Source organism: Plectropomus leopardus, chromosome 23, assembly GCF_026936395.1.
Source record: "Plectropomus leopardus strain MGB_pleo_1.0 chromosome 23, ASM2693639v1, whole genome shotgun sequence".
Taxonomy (NCBI): Eukaryota; Metazoa; Chordata; class Actinopteri; order Perciformes; family Serranidae; genus Plectropomus; species Plectropomus leopardus.
The window spans coordinates 23,341,967-23,367,867 of NC_142198.1; the positions used below are offsets into that span (position 1 = coordinate 23,341,967).

The following is a 25,901-nucleotide window of genomic DNA, read 5'->3' on the forward strand; positions in this document are numbered from 1 at the left end:
TGAGACAATGCTGTTTTTTTCCATTAACCCTAAAATTGCGCAAACTGAAATTGCGAATATAAAATATGCCTAATAGAAACAAGTCAATTTTTAAAAAACTCCCATATATCGCACAAAAGTTTTTATGCATGCATGAGGTGGTACTAAACTAAACTAAGATAAAATAAATTAAAAATAAACTAACCTGAATCCGATGACTTTAGGTAAAACACACCTTTTCTGCAAAGCGTCTCGTGACAAAGACACAACGCACTGAATCGATGGCATTACCCTAAAACACAAAACTGTTTGTAAAAATATTTTTAATTAATATCTTCAGTTTAGTATCTACAAAAATCATACAGATTTTCTATCTAAGCAGAAGAATCACATTTCTAGAATAAAACAATCATCAAAAATGGCAAAAGAGAGTCATTTTTTTTACATGTTACAGTTGTTTACAATTTTAAAGATAAAGAGATATTATAAGAGGCATTCCCGAAATGGACAAAGAGAAATTACGTGAGAAAAAGTTAAAATTGCAGTGGTTATAAGGAAAAAGCACTCATGGTTCCACAATAAGGCTTCATATAGAGAACAGAGTTTAAATGGAGTCCTGTAAACTTTGTAATGTCCCAAAAACGTTAACAGAAATTGAAACCTTTTTCAGTCACAAAAATATAAATGGCAATAAAAAGCACCAGTGGTTTATATTCTGGGTTGGAGCATCTGTAAATGTAATATTGATACGCTGCCTGTGAGCAAGGCACTTCAACTTCTGGTCGCCCCAGTAAAGTATGTTAAGTGTGTTTCATGATAAATCAATAAAAACATTTTATCATAAGTGCTACAAGACTTGGAAATTGCTTCATTTTTCATGTCAGCATAAAGATTAGAAAGTACTGCATGTTCGCTTAATATTTCAGTGTACAAAAGACATATTTAGCAGTTTAAGTAATGACTAATATAACTGAATCCCCTGAAAAATGATCTCGACTCGAGCCTGTCCAAGGACATCAACTAGTTTTCTTCAAATTTTAAGACTTTAGGGCTTGTTGTTTTCACTATTAGTTGATTTAGTGTGATAAATGAAAAAACTTCTTCTGGCGTTCCACAAGGTTCAATGCTCGGGCCTTTGTTTTTTCATCAAACGAGAAACATATCGGTTCAGAGAGAAATATCTAAACATCTACTGGATGGATTACACTGAAACTTGGCATAGATGTTCATGTCTCAACTAACAAAAGAAAACTAACTCTTCTGTGGACTGATATTGCAGAGTTTGACCAGAGCTAGCCCAAAAACTTGACCTGTTTAAATCACAAAACACTCTGTGGTGTTACACAAGTCTCGATACGTGGACTTTTGTTTTTTCACCCAACTAGCAGCACTTTGGTCCAGACTGAAAATTCTGAACAACTACAGGATGGACTTTCCATTAAATTTGGGACGGACATTTAACGTCTTGAGTGTATTAAAATAAAGGAATACATGCTCTTCATCTGTTTGAATCAGCGGAAGAGCTTAAACTATTTCAACTTAAAAATACCAAGAACGTAAGTCTCTTTTTGTTTTAAAATCTTATAAAATAAAGAAAAACTTTCTGGTGTTCCACAAGGCTCAATGCTTGGACCTTTGCTTTTTCACTAAACAAGAAACATATTACTTCAAAGTGAATTACCTTAAAAGTATTGGATAAATTACCCTGAAATGTTGGCCAAACAGTCATGAAAAAGGTTCTTACGTGGAAGTTTTGAGGGACAGAAGATGTGTTGGCAGACCTCAATTTATTTTTCCGATATTCAAATTATCTTTCCAAATTAATTTTCTAGTGTACCTATAATTCAACTGTATGCTAAGAGAATATACCTACTAACAGATATTTTTGCGTTTATTTTTAATCACTTACAGCTTATGTTTATCTTCTTAATGTTCAGCTCTTGAAAATGAAGGTTAAAATTTACAAAACTCTTACGTAAGAGACACGGAAAATTGATGCATTGCTTTTCTGTTTGTAAAGGGCCTACATCACCCTAATTAGGGATAAAGTGGCACATTGGTGTCCTTTGTTATTTTAACCCTTTAAAACCCAGATCAATATCAGTTTTCTCAAACTATGTTCAGATGCTTTTCGCAAGCATTGAAGACCTTTAATCAATTTTTTAAAATTTCAAAATGTATTTATTTATTTAAGCTTTTTTGTGTGTGCTACTTTTTGAGGAAAAATTCTTATAACCTTTAGTAATTTCATGCTAATTTTGAGGGGTATTTCTTATAAAAGTGCTCAATCCATTTTGAAAGAAATCAGGCCAATTTGCTCAAGTTTCAAAGGGTTAAACATTAAAAAGGGTAAACAATAAAAAGCTTGCAGATCAGAGTGTCCCAGATGAAGTCGGGATAGACTCAACAACAGTCCCCGCTGATTCTAAAAACTTGTTTGGACCGAAATATTTCCTGAAGGAATGCCTGATATTTGCCTCAGACAAAAGAGAGCATCTAAAATTACTACAACATGCTCAAAAAATTGGCAACAAATGCTTGGAAATCCTTTCCTCCAAACACACATCAAACAGGCCTGACAGCGTATTTTGAGGTTGCATGAGGAATTAGGTTTTTTTCCCCCAGCTAATTAAAAATCTTGCAAATATTTCTTGGGAATCACAGTGTCAGAGGTTTTGGGAAGTGGCCATATGCAGGGCAGATGTGAATGTGAAGCCTCATTTTGGTCATTAAGACGTGAGTTTATTTCCACATGACATCGCGGCTCATGTCTTTTTTTAATTTGAGGTTTTATGACAAGAAATGAGCTGGAATTTACAGCCGCGATTTTAACACCTCGCTCTGCAAATTTGACCACTTGAGTGTCTTTAAAATCCCACAAACACGACGATATATTTTTATTTTTCCCCCATGCGGTTGCTTTTATTGGTGATTTATACTCACGGGACTCTGCTTTCAATTTACGTCTGCGAGGACTTGTTTTGTTGTCATTTTTTATGGTTTTATTGTCTGTAAAAGTCTTTGTTTTGTTTTTGTTCCAGGCTGAATGTCTAATGTGGTTCTCTTCTGTGTTTGGGCTCAACTATGTGAGGAAAAAAACTGCAGAAATTCAGTTTAAATACCGGAATCGCCCCAAAAAGAGGTCAAAATCTTGGGCCAGAGCAACAGTAGCTGAACAGAGCTCAAAACTGGTCGCCAGGAAAATTTGGAAATCCAACGAGAGTCAGATTTCTTCGTCTTGAGGATTTGGGAAAGGAGGATATGATTCAGAGGAGGTGGGTGAGATGAGTTTTTTGCCTCGACGGAAGCTGCAGTCTGTTTGCAATTATGGATAAACAGACTGGAAGCCAGAGAGTCGAGTTTGGTGGAAGGAGACGCGCATTCCTGCGGGGCGGCGAACATCGGAGCCGGGTCGAGTCGAGGTGAAGGAGCCGGGGGAAACCAGGCGTCCCGCCCGCTCGGCCCGAGTCTCTGAAGTCTCTGACTGCAGAGTCTCGCTCATCCTACTTTGTTTAGCCTCCGAGGGAAACCCAAAACACCACCGCTCCTCGTTTTTAAGAGGTCAGGAGCAGCTGCCCTGAAGCTGGCGAGCTCCAGCCCGGATTGTGAAGGTGACGTCAACCTTCACCCCCAAAAATGTTCACTTTACCCAAAAAACGGCTCTTTTACAGGAGAGGATCTTTGAAAGATGATCTTTGTTTTTCTTTTTATGTGACGGAAAGGTCTTCATGCTCATTTGGTTGTGTTGTTTATGTGACTTTGACCAAAAAAAGAGAATTACAAAAAAACAACACCGAAAAAAGAAGAGAAAAGCAATTAAAAAATCCAACCCCCACACCCCAAAAATAAAAATCTCTGTCTGGAAAGACTTTATTATCAGCTTTACTTTTTTTTTTTTTGCAAACTTCTGCCATATGCATGAACACGGCAAAAAATCATCAAAAAATGAAGAATGAAAAGTGCGTAAAATGCACCAAACAGTCCCTAAGGGTTAAAACAACATGAAGTTAATGAGCAGTTTCTTAAAACTGTGAATTTGGGGATAATAAGTTATGATTTATTCTGTCTCGTTGGGGTTTCGGGGACTTGGTGTTGAAGCTTGTTAAAATGTTGAATGTTGGTGTTTTTTGGGACTGAAGCGTCTCTGCCGAGGCTCCGCTGTCACGGCCGGCTGCATGAATAAAACCTGACTCACTGCACGAAAATTACGTTTATCTGTTACTGTGATCTCGTGTTTTTCAGCTTTTTTCCCCCAAAAATATCCTGTACGTTACTGCTTCAGAGGCTCGTGTGTGTTTCTGTGTTGAAAACGTCTCACCGGCAGTTTTCTCTCTTTTCTTGTAGTTTCATGTTGTTTTATCGTCTGTGTGTTTCAGTCCACCAGAGATTTGAGGTCGGGAAGTCCTCTGAGTTTCAGGTCCAGCAGCATCTGACCGTAAGCTTTACCCTGACAGGAAACAACGAACAAACAACAACAACAACAACAGTGTTACAAGTGCCCAGTCTAACGAGACAAATGTGTTTCTGTCAGTGTGTCTGGATTTACACGTGTGTGTGTGTGTGTGTGTGTGTGTGTGTGTGTGTGTGTCTTTGATGTGCTGTGGATTCCAGTGAGGCGGTAAAAAACTTCACAGGAGCGTCTGAATGAGAGACGGAGACACAGGAGGAGGAGGAGGAGGAGGAGGAGGAGGAGGAGGAGGAGGAGGTGAAGTGTTTACGAGGACAAAGGTCTGCTTTGCAGTTTTCTGACGTCACCACCATTCAGAGGAGCATTCAGGGTTCATCCACATTTTTTGCCCAAAAAAATTCAGGACTTTTACAAAATAAGGCAAATTTTTTTCCTTAAAAATCTTCTGAAAAAGAAAAGACAAACAATAACAACGGGATTGTCTCTCTTCTTCTTTTTTTGCAATTTAAAGATTTTTTTTTCTTTAAAACATTTTTTGTTGATTTTTTTTTTTAATTAAAAAGAAATTGGCATTTTTTTTCTTAAATTTTTCTAATGTTTGGTGAATTTTAAAGAAAAAAATGGAAATTGTTTTTCTTTAAAAAAAAATGGGGATTTTTAAAGAAAACACGTTTTCTTAAAAAAGATTTTTTTTCCTTAAATTTTTTTATTAAAAAAAATGTGTCTTTTTTTCTTTAAAAACATTTGAGGATTTTTAAAGAGATAAAAATTGGTGTGGTTATTTTTTATTTCCATTTTTTTTGGTAACGTTGAAGAAAACATGTTTTCCTTATGAATCCGCTCAGTCACCATTTCGGCTCTGACAGCGTGTCAAAATAAAAGCACCAGAGTTGGAAAAAAACCCCAAAAAACCCAAAACCTAATTATCATCCCATCTTGACTAAATGTCGTAAACGTTATTCTGCAGTGCTGACCTCTCAGTGACTCCTCAGCTCATCGCTTCCTGTTTTTCATGTTTTATTGTGAAACGTGTCGAGAGTGTTGCTAACTATCATCCGTCTGAACTGGGAAGAGCGGACACGCGGCAGCGTTCACTCCCACACATCAGAGATTTACACTTTTTAAACTCTGTGTGTGTGTGTGTGTGTGTGTGTGTGTGTGTGTGTGTGTGTTACCTGCGGGTCGCTGCGTAGAGACGCCACCCCTCCCCCTCCGAGTGAACTCTGCAGGACGAAGTTGAGGCCGTGGATCCCCGGCAGAGAGTATCTGCAAACAACAACAACAACAACAACAAAAACACACAAACGAGTCTCAGCGATCACACAGCTTCATGGACAAAATTTTAAAAATGGAAAAAAAAGGGATTTTTTTTAAGAAAACATCTTCCAAACCACTGCTTTTGATGAAATTTTAAGAAATATAAATAATTCTTGTTTTTTAAATATCACTAAAAATGTTGAAGAAAACAAAAAAATCCACAATTTAAAGTTGTAAAAATCACCCAAAAAGTGAAGAAATAAATGACTCCAAAAAAATGTAAAGAAAAAAAAGAAGAAGAAAGCCTGTTGTTTTAAAGAAACCGTGCCCTCTAAACCCGTTTTCTTTAAAAATACTAAATAAAAAATTAATGAAAATGGAAAAAAAATGAATGAATGACTGAAATGTTTTAAGAAAAACATCTTCCTAATTCTGGGTTTGAAAAAAAAATCACCTGAAGTTTCAAAGACAAAAACTGCCCCAAAATGTCAAATTTTATATTAAAAAAAAAAAGACAAAAAATGTGAAGAAAAATAATAACTGCCCAAAAAAATAAAAAACTAATGAAAAAAAATCGTCTTTTTGTCTTTTGAAGAAAAAAAACCTTAAAAACCCAAACGGCTGTAAAATTTCATGACTTTTCCAGGTTTTCCACGACTGTGGGAACCCTGACACTTTTAAAGACTTCACACAGTCGAATAAATATGGTGAAACACACACACACACACACACACACACACACACACACACACACACACACACAGAGGGCTGCCAGCTCAGCCTGGCACCATGTGTTGGTATGGCGGTTTATTGCACACGTTAAAGTGTGTGTGTGTGTGTGTGTGTGTGTGTGTGTTTGATGTCTGAATGTGTGTGTGTTCAGGACTGTGTGTTCTTGATGCATGTGTGTGTGTGTGTGTACGTATGTTCCCGGTTTCAGTGGGGGGAGGGGTCAAACATGATCACATGCAAAAACCTGTCAGTGTGTCTGTAAGCAGTTAAGTGTGTGTGTGTGTGTGTGTGTGTGTGTGTGTGCACGTGCGTGCGTGTGCATGTACGTGTGTGTGTGTGTGTGGGGGGGGGCCGCCTGCAGCTTTAACGAGCGCCCGGCGGTGCACTAATGAAGCCCCTGCCCCGGCGGGGAGGCGTTTTGGGGTGTGAGAGGAGACGCAGGTCAGCGAGCTTTACGGCCTCCATTTCTTCATTACGCTAATCGCTAACACGCCGCCGCCGCGCTGAGTCACCGCTCAGACATGTCCGCCGGCTGCGCACGTGTTCGCTCCTCCATCGTACCTGCAGATTAACGGCTAATTCAGCGTGAAGCTCCTCGTCTCGTTTGTGAGGCGCAGAACGGCGCCCTCTGTGGCCGCAGAGAGTAACTGCAGAAAATCGCAAAACTTCATTTCTGTTTATTTTTTTGCTTTTTGATTTTCTTTTTATCATAAAACATCAACATTATTCTCCTAAATACGCTGAAACTTAGTGAGACACAAAAGAGTCCAACAGCCTCTGCTGATTTTAAAGAAAACGTATTTTCTTGAAAAACATTTGGGATTTTTTTTTCTTTAAAACTTTTTGGTGTTTTTGAAGAAAACATGTTTTAAAAAATTTTCTTTTACAATTTAAAACAAACTTAAATCTGACTGAAACAGAAATCAGTTTATTTTAAGAATGTGAAGTGAAGAAATTAAGAAAAACTGTTTTTTTGTTGACATTTTTTTTTCACTTGCTTGACTGATTTGAAAATAATTTAAATTTAATTTCTAAAATTAAAAAAAATATAACTAACGAATACCTTAGATTAAAAAAAACAGCTTTATTTCTGCGTAATTTCTAAAAAAAAAAAAAAAAAAGGTCTTTGAGGAACTTTTTTTTCAAAAAAATTATTTGAAAAAAGGAAAAAGAAAACATACCATCCTAACCCGTGGCTTTGGTAAAAAAAAGTAAAATAAAAAAAAAAGATAGAAAATAATAAAAATTAATAAATAAAACAATCTTAACTTTTTTTTTCAATCACCAAAATTTTAAAGAAAAAAAGTACATTTTTTAATCTTTGATCAGTCTTTTTGTAAAACTAAAACATGTCGCAGACATCATTTTTCCATATTTTAAGACGAAGAAATCTCTGAAGATACAAGATTCAAAAATGAAACAACCGCCACTCAGCGTCTCTGTGACTTTACAGAAAGCTCGTTTTTTTCTGTGAGGAGTTAAAGAAGGAGACAAAGCGAACACGCGGAGCCTCCGGATGGTAAAAATAAACCTCTGTGTCTTCTGTCGCGTCGTCGCTCTGACGGTCTGCGGCGTTCACGGCGTCTCGGCGAGTCGTGGTTTTGCTGCTGACGGCAGGATGAAGCCGTTTGGCCGCCGTGACCTCGGTGACGGGTAAATTGTCCGTGTGGGTTTGCGGTCTTTCAGAGCGAAGCCGCTGACACGCTGAAGATGTTTGATGTCAGATTTCCTCAAAGATCAACAAACAGCTGAGAAACTTCATCTCAACAATCCCGACATGCGCACTGGTTATTATCGTCATTCCTGATTTTACTGAGCGCCGCCACATTAACGTCTTCATCCGTCTCCTCCTTTGATGCTGTTTTACACATTTCTGCACAAAAATCTAAAAAAAAAAAGCACCACTTTTTCATTTTTATTCTTTATTTTAAATAAAGAATAAAATAAATGCTTTCTTTTATTTTGTACATATTTTTATAGATTTTTTGTCAGAATTATATCCACTGAGGACGTCATGTGTTTTCATGCAACTTCTGTAAAGTTCGCCGAAATAAAAAATAGGACATAAATCATCCCAAATTTTTTTGTTTTCTTTAAGAATTGGCAAAAATTCTAAAGACAAATATATAAATATTTTCTATCAAAACTGCCAAAATAAAAAAGACAAAAAAGACAATAAATAAAAAAGAATCTTCCCAAATTTTTAAGTTCTTTAAAAATGTCACTATTTTTTTTTAAATATAGGAAAGGATACATACCCTCCGAACCTACTTTCTTAGTTTTTATCGTTTCCTTTAAAAATAAACAATTTTTAAAAAAAGAAGACAATAATTGCCATTTAAAAGTTTTATATAAAAATTATCAAACGTTTAACAAAAAATAAATAAAAATTAACAACAGATTTTAGAGAAAAGAAAGTCACCAAAAAGTGAAAATAAAATCTCAACATTTTTTTTATGAAAACTCATCTTCCAAAACTGTTCCCTCAAAACAAAACTGAGAAAAAAATATCCTACAAAAGTTTTTGAGTTTTCTATGAAAATCGCAAAAAAAAAAAAAAAAATTGAAAAAGGCAGGCAAACATTTTTAAAGAAATCTTTTGGGCCTGCAGGTCTGTAAGACACATTTGTTCCTGTGACCTTGAAAAAAAACAAAAAAAAAAACCAGCTGCGGCCTGAAGCGAGGAGTCGAACCGACGCTCGACAGATAAATACTGAGAGAAGAAGAATAAAACACGGAGGAGGTTAGTGCGGTTTTCCTACAGTGAGATTAGCGAGTTAGCTGAGTTTCCTGTGTGTTTCCTGTGTGTGTGTGTGTGTGTGTGTGTGTGTGTGTGTGTGTGTGTGTGTGAGACTAATATCTGTTCAGCCGCAGATTGTGCGTCTCATTTTTCAGCTTCTTTCTCTTCTGTTGTGTCTTCTTGTTGAAGGTCGACGTCTGACAGTGATTACACGAACCAAAGCCGCTAATCGCTGCTGCTGAATGCTGTGTGTGTGTGTGTGTGTGTGTGTGTGTGTGCATGTGTGTGTGTGTGCGTGCGTGTGTGAGAATGTGAGAGTGTGTGTGTGTGTGTGTGTGTGCGTGCGTGTGTGTGTGTGCGTGCGTGTGTGTGCATGTGTGTGCGTGCGCGCACGCTCGTGTGTGTGTGCGCATGTGTGTGCGCGCGCTCGTGTGTGTGTGCATGTGTGTGCGTGTGTGTGTGTGTGCGCTGCACACAAACACAACCACATCCTCTCAGACAGACGTGTTAAACCGTGCGCTGATTTCATCGCTCAGACATCAATAACTTTTCAATAAAAACAAACAGTTTCTGCGCAGACGGACAGAAAATGCACGTTCACAACATTAACTGTTATATTCTGCTAAAAGACTTCCAGGACTTTTCCACAAATCTTAAAGAGCACAAACGGAGTATTAAAACAGACTTAGGGACTGTTGGTTATTTATGGAGGAGGAAGTGTGGTGCAGACAGGAGGAGGCGTGTCTCAGGAGGGACTTTGGGGAGAGGGATACAAATTTTTTTTTTGTTCTTTAAAACTTGTTGGCGATTTAAAAAATAATAATAAATTGGTGATTTTCTCTTTAATATCTTTTTAGGGAGATTTTCTTCATTAGAAAAATGGCATTTTTTCTGTGAAAAATTTGGAGATTTTTTTAACAAAACAGGTGTTTTTGTTTTGCTTTTTTGGGGTGATCTTTCTTGAGAAATGGTCCTTTTATGAAAAAAGTGTGTTTTTTTAAGTTTTTTATTATTCATTGATTTTTTCCTCTTTTGGGTGATTTTTCAAAGGTGATCTTTTTCTTCCAAATCTGATGTTTTTTCTTTCTTTTTTAATAAAAATTTAAATTAAATAATTAAATTTGGCTTTTTTCAAAGAAATAAAATAAAATTAATTTTTTTTTAATTTTTAAAAGGTGACATCATGCTGAATCAGCTTCCAGCAGATAAAAATCACTTTGCTGATAAAATGTGACTCACTGTCGGAGCTTCGGGTTGATTTTTGGGTCAGTTTTCATCACGTGAACGCTCACGCGTCACTCTCGTCACTCGCTCGCTCTGCTCACCGTGTGACGGCGTTCTTCGCTCCCGGCTGGATGAGGTGGGAGAAGTATTCCTCCACCACAGAAGAAGTCAGGTGTTTCTTCAGGTACGGGAAGAAGAGCGGGTGACGAGCGATAACTCCTGAGGAAGAGAAGAAACTCGACTAGACTTCATGTTGATGCAGTTTAAACAGTTTTGAGTTTTTAAATCGCTTTTATTTAAATTTATTGTATGTGTATGTGAGAAACATTTTTAAAAAAGTAACTAGAAAATTATTCGAAAATGAAATAAAACACTTTTTTTTGTAACATAATTTGAAACATATAATTTTCAGGATTAGAAATATAGTTTAAAATATTTTATTTGTAACATAATCTGTAAGATAATGTAAGAAAAATATAAATATAATTAATTGATGTTTTCACCAAACTCTCTGCAAGAAAGCAACGACCCAAAATCTGTAAAAAGTACCAAAAAATTACTGAAAATTCAGTTAAAAAAAAGAGAAGTGCTTAACTTCTTTAAATAATTTGTGACATAATTATAAATATATAATGTACTGATGTTCCAGCCCAACTCTCTGAAAGAAAGCAGTCATGCAGGATTTCTTTCAACGTTTTTTGATTTTAGTTTGATGACGTAAACTCTGAAAAGTGCGACGTTTGTTTGCGTCTGTGCAGAGTTTCTCACCGATGTTGGCCGAGTCTCCTTTGTCTCCGCTCCTGGTGAAGGCGAGCTCCTCCAGCCGGTAGCTGTGCGGCCCGCTGGGCACGCCTGCAGAAAAAAACCCAAAATCATCATTACGTGCACAGATTCAGCGGCGACGGGCGCAGATCGATTTTGCCAGCGACCCACATGATGTGTCGAAAGACCGTCAGAAATGTTAAAATCCAACAATAATTCATGTTTACGCATTTCTGCGCTTTAATTTTGGTGACGTTTTGTAAAAAAAACCCAAAAAAACAAACTTGCTGAAACTTTAATGGTGCGATTTATTTTAAATAAAAACTTCAATAAAATCAATCATAAACAGCATTTTTTTCCCTTTTTTTTTTAAAACAGGTTTAAAAAGCATCTTTTCTTTAAAAAGTGTCAGTGTTTTTCCTTTTCCTTTTTTTTGATTTTTGTCTTTTTTCTTTGGACTTTTTTTTTTACCTTTTTTCATTGAATTGGTTGTTTTTGTGCTGCAATTCAGATTCTCTTTTCTTCTGAATAAAATGTGCTTCGTTCAATGCGTCAGAACGACGTCATTAACATCGAGCTGAGAGTCTGTGAGCAGCATTCAGGGAGTGTGTGTGTGTGTGTGTGTGTGTGTGTGTGTGTGTGTGTGTGTGCAGGGTCATGTGAATGCAGCGTTGGAGAAAGGATGAAGAGTGGCACAGCTTGTTCTTCTCAGGAACAAATAAGAGATGCCACACTTACACACACACACACACTGACACACACACACACACACTCACACACTCACACTGACACACACACACTCACTCACACACTCACACTGACACACACACACACACACTCACACACACACTCACACACTCACACTGACACACACACACACACACACTCACTCACACACTCACACTGACACACACACACACAGCGGTAATCGTCTGTGACTGATTTTGTTTGTTGATTTTTGTTTATTTATTTAAAGCTTTGTTGGCAGAGTTTTTGGATCATTTGTCTGAATTTGGGCGTTGAGGTGGTTTCGGGTTCTGTGTCGGTTGTCATGGCGATAATGTGAAGGTGTCGCCCCCTGAAGGTCAACATCAGTAACTGCAGACACCATCGATCATCTGATTATCATTAACGATCAACAATCAATCAGCGATTTGTTCTGACTGAAGGCTGAAGCCTCCTCTAAGAAAGCACCATTTAAGTCCATTTAAGGACCGTTTGAGGTCAATAAAAGAACTTTTTTGTCATAAAAATTGTCTCCCGAATCACCAGCAGAGGTCCTAGAGACCTGAATGTCCCCGAAATGACTTCAAATAAAAAAATCCTAAAATCAAAGAAACCTCATAAAATCCAAAAAAAAGTCCTAAAATCCAGGAAAAGGCCCCAATTTTAAAATCTTCCAAATATCTTTAAATCCTAGAAATATCTGATAAACGAATATTCAAAGAAATGTCTTTAAATTTTTGAGACGTTCAGGTGTAACGTGTGAAACATGACGCCGTGGCTCGTTTACCTGCGTCAGGTTCGTCCTGAGCTGAGGTGGGAGGGGCTTCCTGCTCAGGTAAATCTGGCCCCGCCTCCGTGAGAGACTCCACCAGCTCTCCGCCGACGTGAAGATCCACCTGAACAGAAATCGACAAAGAGCGACTGTCAAGGGACTGAAGGCAGCTGAGAATATCTGATCCCCAAAAAATAAACTGTTGTTACGCTCCTGATGTTTTTACTTTTCACACATTTAACCCTTTAAAACCCGATCGACATCACTTTTCACAAGTTTTTCACTCTTCGAACTCGGAGCAAAAAATCAACGAGCAACTTGGCAGAAAATTTGTAAAATGTGACAAGAGAATTACGTATAAAAAAAGGTCACAAAAAACTATTAAAATAGGAGGAAAAAAGGGGAGGATTATTAATATAAAGTTTTCGGGAAATTTTTCACGACTTTTTTGGACAATTTTCTCAGAATCGTCCTCTTTTTTAAAAACTATTTTGTCACATTATACTCATTTCTTCTCTGACTTCTTTCTCTTTTATTTTTTCCTGCACATTTTTGGGGGTCATTTTTTTCTTGTTACTTTATTAATGCAAATTTTCAGGTAATTTTTAAAAAAAATTTGTTTTACAATTGTTCTTTTTTTTTACAGTTTGTTGCTCGTTGCCTTCTCGCCATGGTTCTGAAAGAAATCAATTTTTTTCAAGGTTCAAAGAACATTCAGAAATATCAAATTTAAAATAGTAAAATAATAACTAATAATACAATTTTTTATTTAAAATATAATATAAAAATTCAATCAGCTGTGCCAGAAAATCTGTCTAAATGACTTGAGTTTCACCGCTCTGTGTTTTGGATTTTGGGAGAGTCGTTGATGTTTACTGAGATTTTTTTTTACAGTTTCAAACCAAAGAAAAAAACCTTTTGACGATAAATAGTTCATAAACGGGCGTGGTTCCCCTTCAAGGACTTTTTTTTAATTCTTCATGACTCATTTACTTCCTTCTTTGAATTTCTTAGAAATAGAAAAACTGCTGTGACAGCTTTTTTTTTTAATGAATATTTGGGCGTTGAACTCAAACTCACCTTGAGCTCAGATTTTGGGTGTAAGAAGAAGAACGGCTTGAGGACGGGAGACCTGGAGACGACATTGTTTTCTGATTATTGTGCAGCTAAAAAGCTGCATAATAACGAAAAGTGTGTGAATTATTTTTGGACTCACACTCGGGGTCGTCCGCCCACGATGCCGGTCAGTCCTGGAGCTGCAGGGGAGAAATAAAAAGACATAAACTCACGATCAGCTGATCTGAGCGCAGCGTCAGCTTCCTGTCCCACTTCAGCGAGTCACTCAGGGTTCACGGCGAGTTTACGGAGAGTTCACGGCGAGTGTGTGGAGGGTTTGAACCGGTCACCGTAAACAGAAGCCAGATTCAGGAGGTCACGGCGCTGCTTATCTGCAGCTCCGAGCAGATATCAATAAAACCCTCCGAGCTGAGAGTGTGTGAACGTTTGCTGCAGCAGAGGTCAGGCTTTTTGGACACGTAGGCACCCATCCGCCGCTCCTCTGCTGCAGCCTCAGTAACACACCGAGCTGCTGAACGACTGTGTGCATTATCACCAACGTGCTGCTCTCGGACGCCTCACAAGTATTTCAGCCCTCAGCAAACTGCTTTGATTTATTTTTTAAAAAAGCAATGAGCAACAATGAGGAAACTTACAAACAAAAATAGTTTTTAAAGGGGAAAATTATTAGAAAGTTATTGAAAAAAATAGGGAAAAATATACTGAAAACTATATTTAGAATTATAATACATTTATATTTTTAATCGTGTTACAGAAAAAAATATATAAATATAATTTCTTTCCATTTACAGCACCTTTTTCTGTATTTTTTTTTTTTTTTTTACTTATTTCTTATTTCCAGGTAATTTTCTTGTAACTTTTTAACTATTTTTTTACTAACTTTTGGGCCATGTCCTGTAAAGTTGTTGCCTTCTCCCTATTTTTTTAAAAAAAATTAATTAAACCCGTTTGCTCAAGTTTTAAAGGGTGAACCCTTCAAAACCTGAGCAAATGTTTTTGATTTATCTAAAAAAAAATAATAATAAAAAAAAAAAGCCATGAGCAATTTGGCAAAAAAAGTACCAAAAATTGCAAGACAAATTACATAGAAAAACACATTTTTTTTTTTTTAAAAAAAGGGAGGATTATAAGAAAAATATTAAAAATAGGGAAAAATGTCTCCCAATCTGCCAAAAAAATACTCCTTAACAATGTTCATGATCACTCTGTTTTTTTAAACGTTTGTGCAGATTTTTCAGGTGAAATCTTTTCTTGCTGTGAAACATTTTGAGAGGAAGCTGCAGTCGTACCCATGCCGGTTCCTGCAGGAGCGATTTCTCTGGCGAAGAGCTCAAGAGCTTTTTTCTGTTTGTGACGGACGGCCATCCACAGCACCGCCTCTCTGGAGCCCTAAAACACACAACACGCACAGCCAGGCTTCACACACATTTCACCAAGACCTTCCAGGACTTTTCCAGGACTTTGAGACAAATTTTAAAGACCAAACATTCTCTGAGACGACCATCGATACTCCTTAATGCTTCTTTTTCATCACTTTTTTAAATATATAAGATATTTTTTTAAAAAAAATTTAATTAATAAAAAGATTGAAACTGAATATTTTATCAGACGTTAGGGACTGTTGGTTATTTATGAGAGGGGAGGGGCGGAGCAAAAAGGGTGATTTTATTTTTCAAACATTTCTTTAGTGATTTTTCAAGACAAAAATTTGGGCAATTTTTCCTTTTTTATTTTTGAAGAAAAAAATGTTTTTTTTTCTTTCTGAATTTAAAAAAAATATACATAATAATAATAATAATACTAACAATAATACAAAAATATTTGGTCTTTTTTTCCTCTGAATTTTTCTTCGGTGATTTTTAAAGAAAATAGCACCAAAAAACAACAAGACACCCCATTCATCACCGTCAAAAACTGTAAAAACAGAAACTATCGTTGGAGTTTCAAATTTCTGACAATCCTTGAACACAAACTGTGTTACTATCCAGGTTTGTGAATCAAAATTCCACAACTTTTCAAGGTTTTCCATGACCGAACGGACCCTAAAATAACATTAATGACGGTATTTTCCTGCTAAACCCGCATCCAAAAACACAAACTAACACGAAGAGCAGAAAGACGACAGAGACGAAGCAGAAACGAAAAGAGGGAAGAGTCGGAGGTCGGAGACGTGAAAGGAGCTTAACCGCGACATCGACCTGCTTCTGCGACCAGAGCGGTTCGGAGTCTGTGACAAACTGAGATAAAGAGGCGTGAAACAGGATTTACCGCGACCCTGAACTCGCTCTGAACCCGAAGACACAAAACTGAGAGAGACGAGAGGAGAAGAGCTAAAACGGAAAGAAAAGACAAAGAAAAGTTAAAATATTAAAGTATTCAGTGAAAATAACAAAGTACTGCTGCACTGCTGAAATTCATACACGCAATTTACGCCACACGCACGAACACAGACGAAATGATCAACGCATCAAACAGCCCCGAAAAACGCATCAAACAGCCCCGAAAGGGTTAAACGGTACCTGGCTGCGAGCGCTGGGACCGTACGTGTCCTCGGCTCCGAGGATCTGGATGTTGACGGAGCTGAAATCTTCAAGTTTTAACTGCTGAAACATTCGCTTTGTCCTACACACACACACACACACACACACACACACACACACACACACACACACACACACACACACACACACACACACACACACTGTTATCCTCAGTGATATAAATAAAGTTTACGCCGTTGTTTTCCGAGTCTCACCGTTTGATGATGCTCTCTGCCGTCCGTCGGGCCTTTTCTGCCGCTCTGGGACCTCCGACCGGACACACCGCCGTCGCCCTGAAGCCGTCCATGTAGGTGGCGCACACCTGCAGAGACGAGGACACGAGAACAAAGAGACTCAACAATAGTAGAAGTGATGATGATGATGATGATGGTGATGATGGTGATGATGATGGTGATGGTGATGGTGATGGTGGTGATGGTGATGGTGATGGTGATGATGGTGATGGTGATGGTGATGATGGTGATGATGGTGATGGTGATGGTGATGATGATGATGGTGATGGTGGTGATGGTGATGATGGTGATGGTGATGGTGATGGTGATGGTGATGATGGTGATGGTGATGGTGGTGATGGTGATGATGGTGGTGATGGTGATGGTGATGGTGATGATGGTGATGGTGATGGTGATGGTGATGATGGTGGTGATGGTGATGGTGATGGTGATGATGGTGATGGTGATGGTGATGGTGATGGTGGTGATGGTGATGGTGATGGTGATGATGATGATGATGATGGTGATGATGGTGATGATGATGATGATGGTGATGGTGATGATGGTGATGATGGTGATGGTGATGGTGATGGTGATGATGATGGTGATGGTGATGGTGGTGATGGTGATGATGCTGACCTTGTAGTCGTGTGACGGAGCGAGGCCTTTGGCGCCCGTCACTCTGACGGCGCCTCCGTCCACACCTGCAGACACAGTGACTGTGATTTCAATATTTTCATGATGTTTTAGATTTAAATAAAAAAACATTTCATTTTGTTTGTGACTGCAGATGTTATTTATTTATTCACCTGTTTGCTGTTTTATTCATTATAAAGCTCAATATTTAATCATTTCTATTTGATTGATTGTTTATTTATTAGTTTTTTGTCTTCTTTGTTTTTATGTTTCTCTTTTCTTTCTTCCTTTTTTAGTAAACGTTAACTAAAAATCTCTAGATATTAGATTCGATTAAATTCACTTAAAATTATGCTACAGCAAAAAAAAAAAAAAGAGAAAAAAATGCATTTCATTATTTTAGCACTTTCTCTGGGTTACTTTTTTTTTCTTATTTTCAGGTAATTTTCTTGAAAATAATTTTTTCGGTGACTTGCTGCTCTCTTCTAATGTTGAAATCGAGCGAGTTTGTTTTTGGCGCGGCGCTCCGCTGGCCTCACGCTGACCCGCTCTGCCGACCGTCCTCGAGGTCGTCCTCCGTTCAGCCTCCTCATGAGGAGTTCAGAGAGCAGCAGCTGATGGCTCCCAGTCCTCTGAGAGACGGACGCCGCGTCCAGAAACGTCCTCGACAGATGAGACCAAACCTCAAAAACTGTCTCACTTTACTGAATCAGGACAATAAACTGGACTCAGTGTCCTCTGAGCTGTAAAAAAACAATACAATACGTTTAACAATGTTTAACACTTTTTAACTGCAGAGTTTAACAAACTCTGCAGTTAAAAAGTGTCCAATCAAAACCAAAAAATCCCTTAAATTTAGGACGTTTAGAGGATTTTAGGACATTTAATGAATTTATGATTTTAGGCCACTTTAGGATTCTAAGATATTTCAAGAGATTTTAGGACATTTCTAGGATTTTAGGACATGTCTACAATTTTAGGACATTTCTAGGATTTTAGGACATGTCTACAATTTTAGGACATTTCTAGGATTTTAGGACATGTCTACAATTTTAGGACATTTCTAGGATTTTAGGACATTTCTAGGATTTTAAGACATTTCTAGGATTTAAGGACATTCAAGGATTTTGGGAATTTTCTAGGATTTTGGGACATTTTAACAATTTTAGGATGTTTCAAGGATTTTAGGAGATGTTAGGAATTTTAGGACACTTCTAGGATTTTAGGACTTGTCTTGTATTTTAGGACATTTAAAAGATTTTGGGACATTTCTAGAAATGTAGGACATTTCAAGAATCTTAGGATATTTCCAGTATCTTTGGACATTTCTAGTATTTTAGGACATCAGTGTCTGAGCTGTGTCCTCTGATCCTCCTCTGGCTCTTTTTTTGATCAACAAGCTCTATGTTGATGCTGTTTTATGTCTCTGACACCTAAAGAGACAAAGACATGGAGACTAAAAGGACAAAAACTATTCACAGAGTCAATCACTTTATGTTTACTGTTCAGTATAAAATGGTTGGGGGCCACCAGGGGCCGTGTCAGGGGCCCTGTGAGGGGGCCTGTGAGGGGCCCTGTCAGGGGCCCTGTGAGGGGCCCTGTGAGGGGGCCTGTGAGGGGGCCTGTGAGGGGCCCTGTCAGGGGCCCTGTGAGGGGCCCTGTGAGGGGGCCTGTGAGGGGGCCTGTCAGGGGCCCTATGAGGGGCCCTGTGAGGGGGCCTGTCAGGGGCCGTGTGAGGGGCCCTGTGAGGGGGCCTGTGAGGGGGCCTGTGAGGGGGCCTGTCAAGAGCCGTGTCAGGAGCCCTGTCAGGGGCCCTGTCAGGGGCCGTGTCAGGGGCCCTGTGAGGGGGCCTGTCAGGGGCCCTCAGTTTAATATCACTCGTGCAGTTCGCGGTCAGCGTGAATTTTAACGTGTTTTATTCAGCTGAAACTGTCTGAGCAGATCTGACCTGGTTTCGTGTTAAATTTGGGGACGAGCTCGTCGGCAGATCTCAGAGAGACAGACATAAATGTGTACACGATGGCGGGGAGGAGTCGGGGTCGTGTCGGGGTCGCCGTGTGGAAACATCCAGAACGTTCTCGTCTGGAACGTAAACACGACGTACATCAAGTGGCTCTTTATTTACCCCGGGAGAACAGTAGGAGCGTTGATAAATGAAAAACGGCGAATTAATGAGAGAAGAGGAGTTTGTTATCGGAGAGGAGGAGCTGATGTGAGGGTGAGACGCCGCAGCAGACGGGGTCGCCGCGGGTTCGTGGATCCGTGTTTAGATTTGGAAATAAATGGTTGATACGGAGCTGATCGGAGGTTCAGACGGAGGTCGAATTAAAGCTGCTCACGCGTTTGTTTAAGGTTGTTTGAGGGTTATGTAAACAGACGGCAGTTCAGCCGGCGGTCACGTCCTCGGCGCCAACTGAGTGTGTGTGTGTGTGTGTCCGTGTGTGTGCGTACCTGGCACCTCCCGGATCACCACCTGGCTGAAGTCGCAGACGACGTCGGGCAGCAGGTATCGCCGCGGGTCGCCGATCTCGTACACCAGCTGCTCGGCCGCCGTGCCAAAAGAGACGAGGCCGCCGGTTTTTGGCGGTTTGGAGAGAACGAAGGAGCCGTCGCTGGAGCACTCCACCACCGGGAAACCCATGTTGTCCCTGACACACAACACGGGGTTAAGTTCACGACCTTTGACCTTGTTTTTGTGATTTCACCTCTAACTGCAGAATCAGCAGAATATGAAGTCAGCAGACTATAAATAAATACATAAATAAAGTATATACATATATAAGATTAATTACATTAAAATAAAACAATATTAAGTAAAATATATATAATAATCAAATAGAATAAAATATTAAATAAATAAATACATAAAATGATGAAATAAAATAAATAAAATAAAATAATATAATACAATTCATTAAAAAAAACAAAAATAAAGCAAAACCAAAGTAAAACAAAACGTCAGCTGAAGTGAGTCCGATACAGAACTATAACGATGGATGTTGATATTTTGTCGGTTTTAAGTTAGTTGGTGTTTTTAATATACATATTTTATAAATAATTTTTGATATTTTTTATATATATATTTTGAACTCATTAAACATTCACATATTAGTGTTGTGAAACAACACGTGAAAACACCCTGACAGAACACTCAATGTCCTCTAACGTCCTCAAACGTCCTCCAACGTCCTCAAACGTCCTCAAACGTCCTCTAACGTCCTCAAACGTCCTCTAACGTCCTCACACATCGTTTTATGTCTCGGTCTCAGACTCACCAGTCAGGAACTTTGTGCCAGTCGGTGAAGATCCCCCCCGTGCTCTGAGCGCCACACTCGATCAGGTGACCTGCAAGACTGACACACACACACACACACACACACACACACACACACACACACACACACACATATCATAGTGAAAAAGTAATTCAGGTTAAAATCGAGTTTTTAAAAAAAACTTGGAAGAAAGCAACAAGTGACAAAAGAAGAAAGAAAGCAAGAAACTAGAAAATAGCAAGAAAATAAAAAGTGCTTAAAAGTGATATTAATGTGTGTGTGTGTGTGCGTGTGCGTGTGTGTGTGTGTGTGTGTGTGTGTTTACCTCCCAGCAGCCAGCAGGTCATAATCCGTCTTCTCCCATCCAAACTGCAACAGATAAAAACATCAAATTTGAGATTTTCATAAAACCCACAATCAAACATTAACACACACACACACACACACACACACACACACACACACTAATCTGCACATACGCTGTGCATGAGCGGCCCCAGAGCCACGGCGCTGTCCACACAGCGTCCTGTGACCACGATGTCGGCCCCGAGATCCAGACAGCGGCGGATGGGAAGAGCCCTGAACAACAGCAGCTGGTTAACGCAGCCCGAACCATCAAACATCGACCAGAAACACAGAACTATGTAACGCAATAAATAAACAAACTAATAAATAAATACATTAATAAAATAAATGACATAAAATTTGAATTAAATGACATTAAAAAAACAAATAAAATTAATTGAAATTAAAAAAAATTAGAAATATAAAATAAATGAAATACATAAACTAATAGACTAAATTCAACCCAACTAAAATAAAGTAAAATAAAATCAAATAAGTAAAATAAATAATAGAAAAAAATAATAAGAATAAAAAAAGAAATTAAATTAAATTCAAATTAATATTAAATAAAAATAAAGTAAATTAAAAAATAAACAAATAAATAAACTCAACTAAAATGACATTAAATAGTGTGTATGTGAGTGTATCTGTACCCGAGGTACGCGTTCATACTGTGGAGAGTTTTGGGTATCTGCTGTCTGCCGCTGCCGTCCGCCATCTTTACGTCAGACAGACCACTTCTCTGAGGAGGAGAGAACATTCGTTATTAGTATCGATATCGAGTATCGATAATTAATAATGGCGGTGATGCTGTTGCTATAGCGACCTTACATGTGGCATGAGGTCGCCCCCATCACCACGGGCGACCTTGAGATCAAGGCCCGCCTTCTTGATGACTTCCTGTATGGCTTCAAGACGCCAAAGGGTTCACGCCTCCTGCGTTACTCACAACACGGATACCTGCGGGAGTCTGTGGTTACCATGGAAACTGAGACACCAGCAGCAGACACTTAACCATAATAATAATAATAATAATAATAATGATAATAATAATAAAGATAATAATAATAATAATAATAATAATGATAATAATAATAAAGATAATAATAATAATAATAATAATAATAATAATAATAATAATAATGATGATAATAATAATTTTTATAATTTTTTCTGACACTTTTCTACATATTCAAAGACACTTTATAGGAAATTCAAAAAGAAAACAAATACAAATCAAAAAAACTGAACTGGCTCGACTTTTACGAAAACATGGGAGGAACGCAATAACCAACGCAGAAGCAAGGAAATGAGGTGGAAAGGTGCTTAAAAGTTTGTGGTTATAACAATTATAAATAAAGTTAACTCATTAGTTACTCATTAATGACGTTACTCATTAGTTACTCATTAATGACGATGCCATTATGGCTCATAATTAACGCGTAATTTAATTTAATCACGTTAGTCGGCAGCCGACATTTATGTTCACATTTATATTTATTCCAATAATGGAAAAGTGATTAAAAACGGTGATGGACTGAGATTAATTATTGAAAGTCTGAGATTCATCTGAACAGTTTGACAGCCTCAGTTCTGGCAGAGAACCAGCAGAAAATCGACATTTATGACCGACTCACCTTTTCGGTGGATGTCGTTGATAAACGGAGCGAGAGCCACCTGGACGAAGTCTGGAGCGTAACCCATATTCTGCAACACGCACAGGGACAGAAATTTAACAACCTGCTGTCAGTTATAATATCTGAACGCAGAAAGCCGTCGATCTCGGCGGTTTCATCCGAAAATCATCACAGCTGCAAAAAGCCTTTAAATTCCTCAAACTGAGGCAAAAAAATCAAACATTAAAAAACGCACGGCTGAGATGACGAGCCGCAGCGACAGAAACAAACGTGTTTGTGTTTTTCAGACAGCTGAGACGGGCCTCAGAGGACGCTCTCCGGGCGTCCTCACTGTCCTCCTTGATGTCCTTGTTTATATCTGCGTGTCTATTTCTGTCTCTGTACATTGAGAGCAATCACAGATCAGCGTCGAGTTTATTGTCTGTGCTCACATTTTACAGCAGATTTCAATTGTTTTGGAAAAAAAATAATGTATTAATATGATTATTATTATTGTCAATAAGAAGAATTTATTTATTTTTGTTTTATTTCACTTTTTTTTAAACACGTGCTCTTATAAATGTTTACTTTTTTCAATTAAACTCCAAATAATTAGTTAATAAAAAAAAAATGAAAAAACATGTTTGACAAATTATACATTTAATTTCAGGAAAAAAATAAAATAATTGGTTAATGAACTTTTAAAAAGGAAAAAGAAAAAGGTTTTTTTCTACCTTGTTTGGAAAATTATAATAAAACGATAAAGTTGTTTCTGACTGTAGAGAAGCTTCGTGTTCGACATTCAGCATTTTCTTTTTCATACTTTGTTTGTGCTGCTAATTAAAATAAATAAAATAAAATAATAAAATAAATAAATCAAAATGAAAAAACAGCATTTTCTCTTTTATACTTTGTTTGTGGTGATAATAAACATAAATTAAAAATACATAAATAAAATGAATAACTCAAAATGAAAAAACAACATTTGCTCGGTTACACTTTGTGGCATTTCTTTGTGCTGATAATTAAAATAAATTAAAAATAAATAAATAAAATTCAAAAAAAAACTTTTGCTCGTTTATACTTTGTTTGTGGCATCTCTTTGTGCTGATAATCAAAATAAAAAAATAAATAAAAATGAAAAATAAAAGCAGCACTCAGGATCTTCCACACATGAAGCTGCAGTAATATTTGGGAGCGCGTGAAGACGCGTGACTCACAGGCATCTTGGTTTTGGCGGCGGTGAGCAGCGACATCGTGATCTCACTGAGGTAGTCGAACACCAGGAAGTCCAGCTTCCCTCCGAACACCAGCTGAGGCACTGAAACACAGAGTCACCGATTACCCACCAAACTTTATTTACGGCTCACTATTTGTACATTTAAGGAGCCGAAAAAAGTCTGAAAAGACGTAAAACTTCAAATATTTTTTACTGAACTGATATTATTTATTTATTTTAAAAATCAGGGAAAATGTTTGAGAAAAAAGAAAATGGTTCAGAAAAAATTTAAATTATGTTACAACAGTATTTATTTGAAGTACTTTTCCGTTCCTTTTTTTATTTTATTTTTTGGAAAAAAGCAAAAAGGGGGAAAGAAAAGGAAAAAATCTAAGGAAAGAACAAAATTTTGGGGACCAATTTTTAGGGGATTTTTTTTAAAAATGAAAAACACCTTTAAGGAAAGAAAAAAGAAACTAATTCTCATATTTAAAATTATGTTACAACATTGTTAATTTTTAAGGAATTTACCAGGTCGTTTCTGTTGTTGTTTTTTTAATTAATTTAATATTTTATTTGAATTTATTCATTGTATTTTATTTTAGGGTTAGGCCACTTCGCTCAGGTTTTAAAGGGTTAATCAGACCTTTTAAAACCTTCAGAAAATTTTCCAGAAATTCAGGACTTTAACTTGAGTATTTGTACTGTGAGTTTTTGGTACTTTTACTGCAGTAAATTCACAGAAACTACAAACAGCTGTTTGTGGTTTAGCATGCTGAGGCTAACGCTAAGCTAGCAGAGACCAGGTGAGTCCGTGTACCTGAGACCGCCGTGTCCCCCCAGAACCCGGACGCGCAGCCGATCCGGATGGGTCTGGTCCCCGCGGAGCTGCTGTAACACCTGGAGCCGCTTTTACCTGCAGGTGAGTCGATGTCAGCGCGCGAGCTCACTTTGACGGAGTTTAACCGCAAAAAGACGCTTTTTTTAGAGCTTCTGCCGCGTGACGCGCGCGCGAGCGCTGCGGGCGCGTGCCGGAGTAAATGTGGAAGATTAGACATTTTTAACAAAAGAGTTTAAAACGGAGAAAAGAGGAGAAAAGAGGAGAAAAGAGGAGAAAAAGAGGAGAAAACAGGAGGTGAGTCTGACAGGTTCAAGGTGCACCGGTCCATCCATAAAAACAGTCCGACAGGAAACACGTCACGGAACGCTTCCGTCCATCCGGGGAATGTTTTTAACGGTTTATTTTTCTCGTTAAATATTTGTGTTTGATTTGTTTTCTTGCTTTTTATTTATTTATTTAGATGTTTTTATTTCACCATTTATCATTTTTATCACTTGTATGCTGCATTTATTTCAATTTTTCGGATATTTTGTTTGTTTGTTTGTTTGTTTGTTTGTTTGTTTGTTTGTTTGTGACGCGTGCTGTACCTTTACCTGGTGTTTCGCAAATGTTGGTTTTGTAAAATAAATAAATAAATGGTGATGATGATGATGATAATATTAAATAATATTAAAGTTTAAACAAACAATAAAAACAAAAACCAAAAAAGATACTGTTCATTTTTTTTTATTTATTTATTTATTTTAATATGTATTTAATAACAAATATTTATTTATTTATTCTGGGTCGTTTTCATGCACTTTTTACTCTGTCAAATAAAGATTCATGTAGGAGAAAAGTTATTAGTTTTGAACTTCTGATGTTATTTTAAGTAGCAAAACTTTATCTGGAGTGAAATGTCTTTATAGTAACAGCAGATAACAAGATCGATAAAAATAAGGAATAAACGATGTACAAAAATTGAATATTAATATAATATTCTGCACACGACAAAGCAGAGATTCATGTAGGAGAGAAGTTTTTGTTTTAAACTGTTTTTTATGAGCTTGCGTTAAATGTTTTCTTACAGGAATCATTTTGTTCTGCAATCTTTTCTATCCATAAATATGATTTAATAATTACGTAATAAAGTTATAATGTTCAAATTCCTTTTTAAATGTCTGAATTAACGCGGTATTTTCTGTCGTTGAAAAGTCCGAATCTGAGCTGAATTTTTTGTCTTTCTGTTCAGTTTCATCAGAAAAACTTAAAGCTGAGAGGCAGATATTAAATAACGCTCAAATACATCACACAATTATACTTCTTCAGACATTAACCTCGTCTTTTTCGACATATCAAGAATGTTTACCTTCATCGTATCAGCCTAGTTTGGAAAAATATCACAAAACAAAGTGGATTTTTTGGAGACGTGTTATTGGAGCATTACTGCCACCTTCTGCTCTGGAGGGGTAATCACAGCCACAGTTCAAACCCCTCAGTATTAGTTTGTGTTAACATAAAGAAATATAGTAAATTTGAA

General features: G+C 37.6%; 1 protein-coding gene across 1 annotated transcript; it reads right to left on the reverse strand.

The window, feature by feature from the left end:
- Nucleotides 1-285: 285 nt before the first annotated feature.
- LOC121964031 (uncharacterized) lies at nucleotides 286-24,734 on the reverse strand. The gene is given in 21 exon segments (XM_088073414.1): nucleotides 286-4,426; nucleotides 5,563-5,653; nucleotides 10,442-10,559; nucleotides 11,109-11,192; nucleotides 12,616-12,724; nucleotides 13,681-13,732; nucleotides 13,817-13,856; nucleotides 14,967-15,066; nucleotides 16,197-16,299; nucleotides 16,433-16,539; nucleotides 17,090-17,154; nucleotides 19,538-19,734; nucleotides 20,362-20,439; nucleotides 20,687-20,730; nucleotides 20,841-20,940; nucleotides 21,360-21,448; nucleotides 21,538-21,622; nucleotides 21,624-21,666; nucleotides 22,344-22,413; nucleotides 23,543-23,643; nucleotides 24,362-24,734. Coding segments are annotated over 21 exon segments (1,989 nt in total). The 5' UTR covers nucleotides 24,600-24,734; the 3' UTR covers nucleotides 286-4,351.
- Nucleotides 24,735-25,901: the final 1,167 nt, after the last annotated feature.